The sequence below is a fragment of the Anneissia japonica genome, unplaced genomic scaffold, assembly GCF_011630105.1.
Source record: "Anneissia japonica isolate Jap-2015-1 unplaced genomic scaffold, ASM1163010v1 scaffold287584_len476085_cov161, whole genome shotgun sequence".
In the NCBI taxonomy this organism is placed as follows: domain Eukaryota; kingdom Metazoa; phylum Echinodermata; class Crinoidea; order Comatulida; family Comatulidae; genus Anneissia; species Anneissia japonica.
The window spans coordinates 355473-371125 of record NW_022693058.1 but is presented as its reverse complement, the minus strand read 5'-3'; the positions used below and the strand labels follow the sequence as shown (position 1 = coordinate 371125).

General features: G+C 34.6%; 1 protein-coding gene across 3 annotated transcripts in view; it reads right to left on the bottom strand.

Moving 5' to 3' along the window:
- The window catches only part of LOC117100626, a 24573-nt gene extending 11031 nt beyond the window's left edge, over positions 1 to 13542 (bottom strand). Inside the window, exons 1-5 of one of the 3 annotated variants that reach the window (XM_033240426.1) lie at positions 13379 to 13542; positions 11868 to 11977; positions 8640 to 8676; positions 7504 to 7734; positions 3761 to 3958 (exon numbers count right to left, since the gene is read on the bottom strand). In XM_033240426.1, the coding sequence (XP_033096317.1) occupies positions 3761 to 3958; positions 7504 to 7734; positions 8640 to 8676; positions 11868 to 11975 (574 nt within the window). In that variant the 5' untranslated portion in view covers positions 11976 to 11977; positions 13379 to 13542. Of the gene's footprint in view, positions 1 to 3760; positions 3959 to 7503; positions 7735 to 8639; positions 8677 to 11867; positions 11992 to 13378 lie in introns of all 3 variants that reach the window. The other 2 variants (XM_033240425.1, XM_033240424.1) reach the window with 2 other exon arrangements.
- Positions 13543 to 15653: the final 2111 nt, after the last annotated feature.

Here is a 15653-nt window from a genome sequence, read left to right as displayed (position 1 = left end):
ATTATACCCCTAAAGTAAGGGGTGGGTTTACAACAGAGGTCGGATTACACACGAGGAACTGAAGTATATTTCAGGTACATCACATATACTTCCTCACCACTGAGGAAGGACTAGTGTTGTCTGCTCTGGTTTCTTGCTGCTTACATTTTACGTCTACTACTTATATTTACTTTTTAGCATGTTACTTAATGTAAAACCTAAATTGGATGACTCTGGAATCGAGACGAGAAATACATTAGCTTACATTCATTTATAAAATTATGAGCAGCCAAATCAATATTAAGTCGGATGACTGTTTGCCAAAGATAGACTCCAAAGAAGCCATAATTCCCAACTTTTTGAAATCGCAGCCAAAACGAATACATATATAAATTCATTCCCACCAAAAATGGTTAAAAAGTGGAACAGACTTGCCCAGGATGCTGTTGAAGCCCCTGTGATAAAACTGTGATAAAATCAAGAAGATTATCTCTAAGCCACTTTTAAAAAAATATCTTGATTATAGTAGAAAATGATCGGTAATGTAAAAAAAAAGACAAACTACAAAAAGCGATGATAAATAGGCCTATGCTTTCTCACGTCCAAGAAAATGCTTGGAGTAAGTAATAGAACTACATTGAAGGTTCAAGAATATAAAATCAGTACCCTCTGTAGGTGGAACCAGGGAAGAGTGAAAATCTCACACCAAATTTATTTTCTTTTTATACACATTGCCTTCAGGCTGATTTTATAGTATGTAGAAGTTTATAGAAAAATAACTTGGGTGATAAACCCTCACAATTCTGTTTTTGTCACGTAAGATAACGCACATTTTCCGGAACCTTTAACATAATAATTTGGTAGACTTCTTATTTGAAGTGAAGTTTTTGTTGATTTTTTTTTTCCTTTTTAGAATACTGTATAATAACAATGACAATGACAAAAATATTTATTTCCTTTTAACCTGAAAATTTATGAAAAATATAAATGTACAACATTTTTAAGATCAAAGAAAATGAGAAATTCCTGAAGCATAGCTTGTAATTGGAAATCCCAAATTACATAATTAAATACTTCTTTTACATATAAGGTACAAAAATAATTCAAAAGCCTATTTTACTTAAATTTAAAAAGTTTAAAATTTAATAGAAAAATTCTATTTCTTTTCTGTAAATTATATTTTGTTTTCATTAATAACAACATCTTAATTACTTTTAGTTTCTTTATATTTATAGATGATTAAGCAATAATAATGCATGGAAAGGTTCATAAATAGCAATGACATGTATTGCGAACCTATAGTCAATGAGGACTCCAAGCAAAGGAAAAATTAAAGAGGAGAGAGGTTAGGTTTAATGGCATGTCTGAATGCCTAGGGCTTAAAAGCAGAGGAAAACGAGAACTAGGTAATCTATTCCATAATAAGGTTGTATGTTGATTCACAAGAGAGGAAAGTAGACTGTATGCAGTATCTTGTTATCCTTTATTGCAATCACCATCAATCATATATATTACATACTGTAAATTTAGTGTTAAATCTATTTTCAGTCTCTTCTTGTTCTAATAATTTTCCATAAGATTCCCTCTGATTCTAATTCTTCTATGTTTTAAGTATTTTTCTGACCTCTGTCTATCACTTCTTCTAATCACTCTTCTTAATATCTAAGTAATGTCATTCTCTATATATGCAGGACCAAATAAGAGGATCTATCAATTCCAAAAGGACGGTCAATGACACCTCGCTGAGGATTCATACACAGCAGCTAACGGTTAGCAGGATCCAGATTACAAACACACACGCTCACCTGTGCATTCACACAAGAAAATCCTAATAATGATATTAAGAATATGATGGTGGGATCATTGGCCAATAGGAAACTTGACATTGGAAATGTGAAATTGGTTACTTAATGACAGAAACATGCTCAACTTGCTAACTGATAGCATTCCCTAACAGTTAGCGTATCCAGATCCCGGTAACGGTTAGTGCTAACCGATCAGGGTTTCTATGGGTGCTAACGGTTAGATCCCGATCTGGATGCTACTGTAGGTCTTTAGTGTGAACCTGACTTGACTCATCTACCTGGTTGAATAACCTGTTACTTCCTGTAGTTGACCATAAAGTAGGACGATAAGCAAGTAAATGGAGAGATTAGGTGAGTTTGGGATCGTTGATCAACCTTATTGCTTTTGAATGAAACCATGTCCAAAACAGCAAGAGATAACTTGGAAGCTCCACCCCACACATGAGAACAGTACTCAATTTGGGGACAGATCAGACACTTGTATAGGGTGAGAATATGAAGAGAAGAAAAATATTTACGAGCACAGGAAAAGAAAGACAAGCTTCCATGATGCTCAGTTGGTCTGACTCTTGGAGATTCCAGTTGAGGTCAAAAGAAACATTAATCCTAAGTTGCGTAAGAGAGTCAGAGATACGAATATCTTCTTCATTCATCTTCACGGCAAAACACATTTTATTACATTTCCGTGAAATAACAATTTGTCCTGTTTTGTTTGACTTTGACCTTCATTAGATTGTATAAATTGTGATTTTACCGGAAGTAAAGAACAGACATTAAAGGAAATTTGTTTCACTCTTAGAAATACAGTCTGCTTCTTACTTCATTATAATCGTCAAGATTTCTATATTTACAGACGATACACCGATTGGCTCTGTGCCAATAAAGTATTATTAACAAGGAAATCGATCAAATTACTCCTTTTACACTTTGTAGGCAAAAAAAAAAAACATAACATGCTGCTTTTGCCTGATCGACACAAAATCCTGCTTGGCAAAAATTTATTACCAAGCAGAAGTCCAAAATACTTGTATGTGTCAGCAATTTTTCAAGCTTTAATAAATATATTTTCAGATTTATTATCCTATTCTGTAGTTAACATTTTGTCTACTGAAATGGATGAGAAGGGTGATATTGGCATTGAACACTGACTACAGTACTACTGTAGTACCAGAGTTTCAACCAACAAGAGAACAGTAAAAAAATACAACATCCTCCCACCCACCACACAAACTAAAGATTATATACCACATGTCTTTGTGAGAACTACAACAAGAAAAGAATGAACAATACGGTACATATTTTACAAGTAAAAAAGCTAGCACAAAAAATGAAATTACCATTCCCACACCCACCCCCTAAAAAAAAAAAATAATTCATAAATAAATAAATAATATATACTAACTGTATTTTAATCTAATTTTCGAGACTCAAATGCACCAGCAGAACCCCAAAAAATGAACAACTTCGAAACCAAACAAGTGTCCCCTGAATAAGGATGTGCCAAGAACAAGGAGCTATACCGTTGAAAGATATATTCCTTGACTTGTGGCCAATTCAGCATTTCCTTAATAAGGGTATTCCCTAGGAGAGGTTTCATTGTGTAAAGCTTCGTCTAGATTATATTTGACAAAAAAAACTGTTGTATACCCATATATAGACATGATATGCCTATATATGGTCATGATGTGATGTCATCATGACCATATTTAGTCATGTCACATGTTTTTGTCAAATCTGGACAGGGCATAAGCAAATCAGACTCAGTTTTAGTTGAGTGGTTGAGCCAACTGCACTATGCTGTTCCCTACACAAAGGTTATGCTATATAATAATACACATTATATTCGGTGCCAAGGAAAACTTGTGGTTAAATGTTCCACAATTGACTTCAACTGAGTTCAAAGTTCTATTGACTATCAAGCCACCTCCTCCTACTGTATTCATCTACATTAATGTCAGAACAGTCAAAGAATTTACCTGAATCACTTCCTGACTCAACAACAGCAATACTCAGATATCCACTGCTTTCACAACTCACGCGGCCAATGTTCGCAATGTTCCATCGTTTATACACCTCCGGGGGATTGTGCGTGAGAGATACGAATGAATTTGTGACGTGAAGATAATATCGTTCCAGTTTATTATCATCATTTTTCAGTTGAACTGACCACCTCTCTGCAATAAATCATTAATAATTAGGTTAAAAAATGTTGCAAAAGATCTACCAATCCAAAATGTTGATAATCTAGGGTCAGCTTCTGTGGATTTATTCGGTGTAAATACCACGGATAACCCACGAAAGTCTAAAGAAGATTTATTTCCAGTGCGGTCCTTCTGGTGGTGATTTGGCAGTACCATGGAAGACAATCCCCTACTCTTTTCCGAAGAGCGTACAGCGTTCTTTAACATGCACAAGGGCCATTTTTGCACACAGGACCACGGCTTAAACGTCTCATCCGAAAGACGGTGCTCTGAAACACATGGGGAGCAGCGACGGGAATTAAACCGGAGACCGAGAAATCTCCATGGTTCAGCAAACACGCAGTGGCTACCACCAGTTTAGCTGACTGAGCTAGCTGCTTTTCTTTTGAACAATAACAATGTTTTACAAACGGAAAGATCAAAATAGTTTTTAGCTTTAATAATTTGATACCGTAACCAAATTTTTGTCCTTGGATATAGTTTAGTTATATAATTTTTTGATAAAAAACTGTTTTATGCCCATATGATGCCATTGCGACTATAATTAGGCATGTCACTGAACAGGGGCGTTAGAAGCACTTATAATCATGCTTTATTTATTTTCCGCTATGGACAAAACATAGCTTTGTGCTGCCCTCTATACTCAATAGTCACGCATCAAAAAGGTTAGAAACAGGAAATAATTTATATAACTGTGTAAAATTTACAGTTGATAGTTCAAGAAGAATACTAATATTTATTTAAACAAACCCAGAAAATCAATGTAATTTAGTGCCAATAATTTCAGATCAATTAAACTTTTATCTGTTGTTTTTAAGTCAAGTTTTTCTGTCCCTGATTTCATGACCCAGATGTGAATGACTGTGTAAAAAATGTTGCAAATATCAGTATGAGTATTATTTGCATGCGTAAAACGTGTCAGTTGTATTTGCATGTGTAAACATGTAAGTTGTGTAAACACCAATTTGCATATGTTCATGTGTAAACCTGTATTTACACATGTAAATACATGTTTACACATGTAAATACATGTGTAAACATGTATATACAGTACATGTGTAACTTGAATTTGCATGTGTAAAAATGTATGTATCAACACCTATCATATGCTCATGTGTAAGCATGTATTTACATGTGTAAACATGAACATGTGCAAAGAGGTATGTGTAAATACCTATTTGCATATTACGGCAAAGACAAGCCAAACTAGTCACTCTTTACAACAGTCAATTTTTAGTTATTAATACAGGGTTCAACAGTAAAATGAAAGCTATTAAATGTTAAAAGAATCATTTAAATCCAACATTTCATTATGACGTTACAGAAGTTTAAACATACAGCTGTAAAGAACAATATTTGAGAAATCAGCCTTCAAAGTTTAGGATTTTGGGCATTTCTCAGGCAGAAACCATCACTAAATCATTAAAAATTTTTGTTTTAACATTGAAAATGTGGAAAATAACTGCATATGATATAGATATATATAAAGGTCAGTTTAGTGTAATAAAATAGATTTCAAAAATGTTGACATTCCGGTCATGTATTGGTCATTATCTCTGAAACAGGATTTGCGACGAGTGACTAGTTTGGCTCGTCTACGCCACATACTGTATCTTCATGTGTAAACTTGAATTTGCATGTGTAAACAGGTATGTGTAAATATCTATTTGCATAACCTGTTTTTGTGTCTACTGCCCCCAACAGGTGTGTTCGAAACTCGAACACACGTTATTTTACGCCTTTTTACCGTCATTTGAAGGACACCCTCTAGAACATGGTAGTACTCTTCGTGATCAACGACATAACGTGGTATCTCCAAGAGTTACTCATTTTAAAAGTGTTTTTAGTTTAATAATAGTAGTAGGCCTATACAGAATATTGTTATGAAATAAAATTTTCATGAAATATCCAGATACACTACAATAATACACACATTGCTGGGAGCCTATTTTGGAATCTGTAAACATGTTTATGGTACTTGCTTTCTAACCCCAGGGCCCAGAGATAACATTCTATCAAACCAGGATATGTACATAATAAATTGTATATGGTTTCATTTTTATGATCATTTTCATTAGTACAAATTTAACCTAACAATAACAGAGACACACTTGAAACAGGATATCTATTGTAATAGTATAAACAAATACATCCACCTCCTTAGGATATACTTGTATAATGACACACTATTGTTGTTGTATTGTATAAGGTCAGGCCTGGAATTGATAGTCAAGATTTGATTATTTTTTGACCTATATTGGAATATGCCCATTGGGTATGAATTAAAATAAAAATCAAATTTATCAAAGAGCTCTCAAGATTATATTCCATACACCATGAGTCTTAGTAATAGGAGGCTTGACCTGTGCAAAAATCCCAATCCATATCCTAAATTGTATTCTTCTGGAACCATACAACCAAGATTATAATCTCAATTCTTTGCATGTTTAAATCCCTTCTATTATTAATTTTTACGTTTTTAATAACTGGTAGAACCAGCATTTGGTATGCCATGGAGGAAATAAATAAATTCTTTATCATAAATTATATCCTCCATGGTTGTAGTACATAAGAACTTGTTTGATGGTGCTCTTCTTTGCAAACCTTTGCTAAACTTAAATTTTATAAAAACGTTCGAGATTAATAATTAATTTGTAAAGTTAATGCAGTGACAGTAATAATGAGGATGACAATAACGATGAAAATAATAATAGTGAATAGTGAATAATAGTAATGAATAACCTTTAACCTTTACAGTAATAATATCTTTTTTTATTCAGCTTTAGGCACTATGGCCAAGGATATGCCAAACTAAATCACTCTTCTTAAAAGTGGCAATCCCATTACAAGACAACAGAGGTTGTCTGGACCAGTACACTGAGGTAAACCCCTACTCACCTCGAATGATGTACTGGGTTCTTTAAAGTTCTTATGAGCCATTTATGTACACTGGGCCTATGATTTATAGTCCTTATTCAAGAAGACTTGTTCCACCTCCAGAGCCATAGTCGAACGTGCCGTTCAAACCAGCGCCGATATTATGGCTGTAGGTTGTGGCACTAATCTTAACCACCCAGTCAATCGATTCGCCATAATAATAATAATAATAATGATAAATACATGTTAATGTTAATTAGCTTATATGAGAATGTTGCCTTGAAATAATGATAATGAGTGCAGTGAGTGGTTGGCTTAATATACAAGGTCTCAAATAGTTTCATCTGGTTTCTGTGATGTATGAACATGGAAGATTTCTTGTAAATAAACCATTAAATATACATACTGTTAATTAATCAGCCCTGAAACTATTGGTAGAGGGTGGCTCACAACATCAAGAATCGTCAACAAGAATAGTCAACAGACCAGTCATTATCTGATGAAGATCCGTTGATGGTTAACGGATTGAAACGTCACGAACAGTGCGTTAATTTAATGGTTTACTTACAAGGATTTTTCCATTAACCATATAATAACTGTAGTTATATATTTTTCATTTAAATTACTTTTTATCTACATACCATGTGTTAGATGTTCCTTTACAATTTTGCACCAGCTGTCAGCCTCGCTTTTATTTTTGGTTTGGAAAATTAAGTTATCGCTCGTCAGAAAAATTACAAAATATGCCTCTTTGCCAACAGTTCCTTCCTCTATTCCAATAAAATGGTCCTTATCAAGAATATAGCATTTCCGTTTGCTCTTCATTCCATTGTTTTTTGGGCATATAGTTAATTGGTATCTGCAAGGATGTACTAAAGTGAAAAAGGAAGGGTTTGTAACAATATTTATCCAACATATTTTCACAAGATATAGAAAACTCCTTAGTAAGTGGTAAATCAGGTAAAGGTAAAAGTAAGAGTATAACCCATAACTCGCAGCATCATTGTGCAGAATTCCGTATGGGTGTTGTCAGTGAATATCTAGACGCGGTAAAAAGGCGCTTACAGTAGTTACAATATTCACATCATTCCACAGGTTTTGGAGAGGCATGTTAACAAAAAAACAAAACAAAAAAATTGTACGGCCTTTGGAGAAAAGCAACAAACCAAAGCGCACACAGCACCAAGGTGGTGGATATGTGAGAGAAATCCCCTCCAAAAGGTTAGAAAATTTATGTAGTAGTACTAGGTGCTAAGCCAGTATGTCTAGACCAACCATTGGTATGGTAGGGTACATAAATTTTGAGATGTAACCTTTTAATTAGATGGTTAGCAGATGATGTGCGAGTCTCCAGGGGCTACGCCAATGCACCAGACCCTGTTACACCACTAATCTAGAACAAGAGTATAAGTGCAAATGGATGGATGTTTAAAGAACACTAAACAAAAATAAATCCAGACCAAAAATCAAATATAACAGGAAAAAATTACATAAATATAACCAAACAATAATTGAAAAAAATATCTGAGCACAAATTAATGGAGTCTGGAAATAAAAATACTATAAACATTATTAACATATTAACAAAAGACGGACAAATTCAAATATTTCACTTTGTTTTTTTATTTGTAGTAGACAGTAGGCCCTAGTTTATGGTTTACATATTGCATGATACTGATTAAAAAAAAAACAGTCTAAGTCCAATAAAATTTACATTATTACATGAGTAACTAACAACAATGAAAGCTAATATTATTTATTATTAATCTCTACTTACCTTCTGATTTGATTTCTTCAAATACTACCCACTTTTGCTGGAACAAAATAAATATAATATTAAGCATAGATTTATAAATATCCTATCTTTAAATTAACATTACTTCAGCTACATTCAACGGATGTAATAATTATAGCACACGTCTCCCTCCAATTAAAGACCACTTTGGGACCTGAGTTTACATGGTCTTTAGCAGCTTTGGTCTCTAATTAGAATAATAAAGATAAATAACCATGGTTAATAATGTATGGGACCACAGAAAAGAGGGAGATCTTTAATTAGACGGAGACTGGTACTGGTACAGGCATTTATAATGCGCCTCTTCCTTGCGGTTATAAAGCGCAGTTCCTTTCCCTGGTCATTGGTCCACATGCGAAGTGTTGCTGCTGGTAATCAGCGCAGGAGCAGGCAACCCCACCAGGTACCCACTTATACTCCTGGGTGGAGAGAAGCAATGCAGATAAAGTGTCTTGCTCAAGGACACAAGCGAAATGCACAGCGAGGGATTGAAACCCCGACCTCGAGGTTGGGAAACCAAACCGTTCCTGCTGCGCCAAACCACTTTTCATTGTGAGTGTGCAGTATATTCAGTCTCTCGGCTTTTTAGCAAGCTGTTTTACAGATATTGCGCAATAATCACTCTACAGGACATAGATCTTATAATTACAAGATAGCGTTCTCCGCGATTTCTGCGTTCAAATTCTGTAACAACGCAGTGTAGTGTGCCCTCCCACAATTACAATTACTTTTAAACTTTGACATCTATGATCTACATGCAAATTCTGGAACAACCACCATTGTAACAACGAGGACACCCTCTCTCAATTACAATTACTTTTTAAGCTTCTTTTAAATGTTTCCGATAATTTATTGGATAATTAAGCGCTGCAGAAACATGGCCTTAGAACCATAGATTTTACGGTCTGGTACTGTAGTTTGGAGAAGGTAGACCTAGACGATAATGTGCAAATAATGTAGGCCTATGTTTGTTTGTTGTGTTACAGAAGATGGGGGGAGTCCTCGGAACATATACTAACCCGTGGCAAAAGTGGAAAAGAAAAATCACATTTGGTGCGATAAGTTTACTCAATTTATTATTAGACACACCATTTTGATGAGTTATGAATAATTTGAAAAATATATGTCTTCATATTCGTAAACTTGTTTTGGCATGGCAGCGAACTCCCATGCAAATGTATGGTTCCAGTGACACACTTAAATAATACATACATTTCTGTCATTAAATTACTTACTCTTAAAGGTTTTTTTTTCTAATAATCAGTATTTCATTGTTGATTGCTAATGTTTATTCATATGGGTTGGACATAGGAATTCACTTTAAGATAGGAAAAATCCCCCATACTGTAAACAATTGGATGATTAATCAACCATTTAATGCAGAATTAAGGGACAGGAAATTTAGTAAATGCTCAAACACGCCCTATCCTACCCACACCTGAGACAATTACATTGTAAAGGTCGCCTATTGAAAACCACTATGTGTAAGTAAAGGCCGGATCCTCAATTTCTCTAGGCATTCAGTATTGCCTTTAATTCCATTGGTAGGTCTGGTACATTTAACCGCACTAATTCATTCAATACACTTACGTTATCTACATATTATTTTATCTACATATATTTTCGAACCTGTGCTAAATCCTATTGTTTGCCTAGGTGTCAACCACAATATTTTATCAGCTTGACTAATTCTAACTGGATATAGCTGGAGAATACTGATCTGGAGGTGTTATTTTTAGAGCTTTTTTGAAATGATTTATCAGTATGTCTTATTATATTTATTCAAAATCAAGCTAATATCTATATAAAAAAAAAAACTGATAAAATATATGTATTTATTACTATATATATTTTGGGCCAAGTTAAAATAAATTTATATTTTGCATACCCATACTCCTGTTTATATTTTTTCTTTCATGAGGTTAAACCAACCAGAATTGAATTATTATATAACAGACGTGCCTATTTCTGGAGCTGACTGGTCAAGGATGTGTCACACCCAAACTTTTGGTGACAATATCAATCAAGGCCAATTAAAATCAAGCGCGCACTTGTTTTCATGCCGAAAATAAATAGTTTCGAGCTGGCATCATCGTAAGCTCGCCTGGAAGTTCACAATTTTACTATTTTTTTCTGATCAACTCCTCAAGAAAAAGCAACAAATAGCTGGAAGATGAGTAGTAGTATAATAGAATGAAACAAGCAATGGGCATATGTGGCAGTGTGAATGTAAGCTGGGAGGTGGGGTGTGGGTATTGAACAGTCAATCAATCAGTGAATCAGTCAATTCAGGCCCTTTGCCAGTTTTTCTGGGTGTGAGGTCCACTGTCGAAGCCCCAGTGGGGTCGGCGAAACCCCCAAAGCAAGAGGATTTTTGTGCTTTATGGGTCTAAATAATGCTATGAAAGCAGATATGTTTGAAAATGTCTGTGTCTGGGTGGGTCTGCACGTGCATTAGTTGGGTTGGAGGACTTATTTAGGAAATTTAAAGAGGGGGTTTCGCCAGAAAAGAGCAGGGTTTGCTAGAAAAGGGGGGTTCTCCCGAACCATAAACCCCCCACCCCGGATATGGGCCTGCAATAAATTAATTAATCAATCAATAAAAAACAAAATTAAAATTAGTTCCATATTACAAACACGTACATCAAAATGGCTAGTAAAATACATAAAAACGATACACCTTCAAACACACAATAGGTAGTTTTCGCTGCACGACTTTAACGGATGACCTCATATTTATTCATCTTGCGTTGTGGAGTATGTTAATTTCAGGATTTTACGTGCTCGACGTACCTTAGTTATGGGTTTGTGCATGCATATTTCAATTTATTTTAAAAAAGGGGCGGAACTATTGTGCTGCATGTTGGCTACTAACGTTAAAGTTAAGGTTAACATCGTGCGGCGAAAACTACCTAGTAACAAGATACAATAAGCATTACCATATGACATCAAGATAAAATATTAAATGATCCAGTTTAAATCATTAAAATAAATCAAGATAATAATCAATCATTAAAATAATAAATCAAGATATTAATCAATCATTAAATGTATTAAGAGATTAATCAATCATTATGTATCAATTAGGATATCAATCAATCATTACATGTATCAATTAAGATATTAATGAATTATTAATCAATTGATTAGTTATTCAATAATTATAATCAAAACATGAATTATGGTATATAAAATTCAATGGAGACCTACTTTACATTCAAGATTGTAAAGCTCCAAGTAGCCAGCATGAATCTGATTCGTTCCGGGGTCTATATTCCTTTTACTTCTTCCCTTCCATTGCGAAATTATAGCCGTCATAGCTTGAAAAAATTAACAGCAAAATAAAAAAAAAACAGTAAATGCGCATTTATAGACGTCATAGCTAGAAATAATAAACAGCAAAAGAAAACAAGATTTTTATTAGTCACACTTACGCGATACTTAAAAATGCATGCCTGTATTATGGTCACTGTGTATCAAGATTTTTCGCATGGGTGTAGGCTTGGGGATGTGGATGCATCCCCCAATAATAAAATGATTATTAAAGCCCAGCAAAACTTTATTGTTAAAGAAATATCTGGTTTTTATTAGGAAGATTTATAAATATAATATGAAATTGCTAGTTTAACTGAATTGAAAAATGATGTAAACAATTTTTCACATGATTTTAGCGAAGATTTTTTGCTAACCTTTGTCCTAAACCTACCGTTGATACATAGCCATGAACAGTAGAGATTGCTAACAGACAGAACAGCGGTCTTATTCGCCATCGGGAACCAGTACAAGTTAAATTTGGTAGGTTAAATGGCCGATAGTAGTTCAACTGACACCGGATTGGTAAATGGTAGTTCAAGTCCCTAATAATTCTCAGTAAAGTAGCTGCACAAGTGTCTCATGTCTTGGAGTGGCTGCTGCACCCTCCCCACCACAAATGTCTCGTGTCTTAGAGTGGCTGCTGCGCACCCTCCCCCAATTCCCTCCTACCCCTTGCTATACAAGTGTGCCCACCGGGTGGACACTCAATTTATTTTGCGGACAACTCTCAACTTAAGGCCAACTCAGACAGCGTCGGCCGACGCAGCCCAACCTGATTTATTGTCGGGGACAGTCTTGAGCAGTCGTGAGAAATACATGTTTAATATTCTACGACGCGACTGCCCCCGACGCACACCACCGCGTCTGCATTTAACTCACACATACCCGACGCGACAACAAATTGCGTTGGGCTGCGTCGGCCGACGCTGTCTGAGTTGGCCTTTAGTTGTACCTTGTTGAAATATAATGGGTAAGTTACAAGGTGGCAACGAAAGTACTGAAAACGTGTCCTTAACACACAAGATATCACACAAGTTTTAGCACACCAATAATAAAATTTTTAAAAACACACCTTCAAATACAAGAAAATAAATTAACGAAAAACATCCTTGCCAAAAAAAATTTATTGTACTTGTATTGTATAGGTATTTGTAGTATAGGCATTAATAATAGTAGGCCTATGAAAGGGAGACATGTGGTAGAGATATATATATTTAAAAAAAAAAAACACCAAAACAAAAGGCCTGGCCCAGGGTAACAGAGGCCCGGAAGCTCATGTATCACTCCCACCCACATCCTTCTTAGCATTAGATGGAAGGGGTACTGTAGGCCTAGCCTAGGCCTACTTCTAAAAAGGTTGTTTCTCTACCAAGTAGTTGTGTGAATATTAACTAAACACTACTCACTAACGAAGGCTTAAATATTTAAACTCTTCAAGTTTCTCCCTGGTAACTGTTTGGTTGTTTTCACTACTACTGCACAGTGTAACAAAACTTTGCACTTCAAATAACCACGAAATACAAAAAAATAAGCATTGGTATCATTCTTCTCCACTTCCGGGACAGTTTTATTTAAGTTAACGCTCCAATGATCATGGTTACGCTCCAATCGTCTGACCAAATAAATAGTAGCGGTATTTTTATGTGTATGATGGTAGGTTAATAATACCGTTTATAAATAATTTGCTTCCTCCATGGAAAATCAGTCAAGTAAAGAATAAAGGTGGCGTATGATTGCCATCTACTGTAATTTGTATTTGTAGGCCTATTTTTGTATTTTATTCAAACATTGAATGTCAACACGAGTACGGATGAGCATGGGCCTACATAAAATATAAAAAATATCATTTAAATAAATATATACAACAGAAAGTAAAACTCTACAAAATAATCAAGCGTAAAGGATAACATAAAAATGAGTAAATATTAAGATAGAACATAAGCTTGTTTAATGTTTTCATAAATATAGGCCCTAGGCCTACAATGCAAAAAATTTCAATACAGTTTGAGCCTCAGTTACTTTTTGAATCAGACGAACTTTTGCAGCACATCAAAAAAAAAAATTGTCATCAACATGGTAAATAAATCCACAAGCTGCTGATATCTAAAAGCGTGTTAACATTGATTAATTTCGACCAGGAGTTATTTCATATCACATTTTCTGCTCTCGAAAAACAGCATGATTAGGCCTATTTTTCTTGGGTTAAAAACTTGCCGCCGCAAGTGTTGAATATTTTATCAAAGAGAAAGTACTTTTTTCAAAACCACAGTTTAGGGAAGGCAAACAGATGACAAGATATTTTATACAGCCTATATTGAATTAGGGGCCTATCGTATTTATTCGAGTAACGCCCAAAGGGTTTTTTTTGTTGTTGTTGTTGTTGTTGTTGAGGGGGTTTTATTCGAGGGAGACGTTTACTTTTTTGGTGTAACATGGATACGTATACTCAAATAAACGCCCCTTAATTTCTCACTGTATGAACTACAACACATAACCAAATGTGAATTGCGCCGTTCATGAAGACTAAAGGCCTGTTTATACTTCAACGATATCGATAACGATAAAAAGATAAAAAGCAATTGTTCATATAGAAAATAAAAGAAATAAGAGAAGTTTTTACACTAGAACGATTCGATAACGATTTATCAATTATGCGATAACAATATATTTTGACAAATCAAATCAGATGACGTCATAATCATGGGAAAACATTAAAATCGTCGTAGTAGCAACGATTTTATCGTTTGTCCATGATTATGACGTCATCTGATTTGATTTTTTAAAATATTTTGTTACTGCATACACGATAAATCGTTATAGAATCGTCCTAGTGTAAAAACTTCTTATTTCTTTTGTTTTCTATATGAACAATCGCTTTTTAGCAACAGGCCTTTAGGAGAAGAACATTAATAGAATGTGTTGAAAATGATTGCTTACATTTATATTTATTTACAGTATTCGAGGCAAAATAAACTCCCCGGGGCGTTTATTCTAAATGAAGCCCTAGAGTAGAGGGGGCGTTTACTGTATTCAAAGCGGGGTGTTTATTGGAATTAATACGGTAATTGATTATCGAGTTCACTGTCCACTGGACTCCCAGAAATCGATAGCAACATAACCCAGTAGAACTTCGTAAAAGTTTAGATAATTGGTAACTATAGAGGGCAGCAATCATATTTGTATAAATGTCAAATTAATTTAACAACATTGATTCACATAATTTCCACTCGATTTAAAAAGTTTTTAAGTCAACTGACATTAGGTTAGTTGTGATTGTCATATTATATATTGATATCGGTCAATTTTGGTCTGCCACCTTCTATTATGTTTGCCTACGCGCTCATACAGAACCCCTATTAAGAGGACACTTTTAGGACTAAAAAAAGTGTCCCGGATAATAGTTTTTAGCATGTTTTTCATATAATTTTATTTCTATTGACATAAGGATCAGAATGTTCAAGGTTCAAAATTGACAAGATTGGTTTCAAAATTATACAATTAGATAAATTTGTCTTATTTTGAGAGTACTGTAGTTGTTACGTTACAATAAAGAAAAACTAGGTCTCCCCTGAATTAAGGTTGTTTGAACATTTTTGTTGCCACACTTAAGAAGTGTCTCTGTCCCCGGAGTTGGCTGTAGTGTTAAAATATGTATTTCCCTTCATTTCACAGAAATGTGTC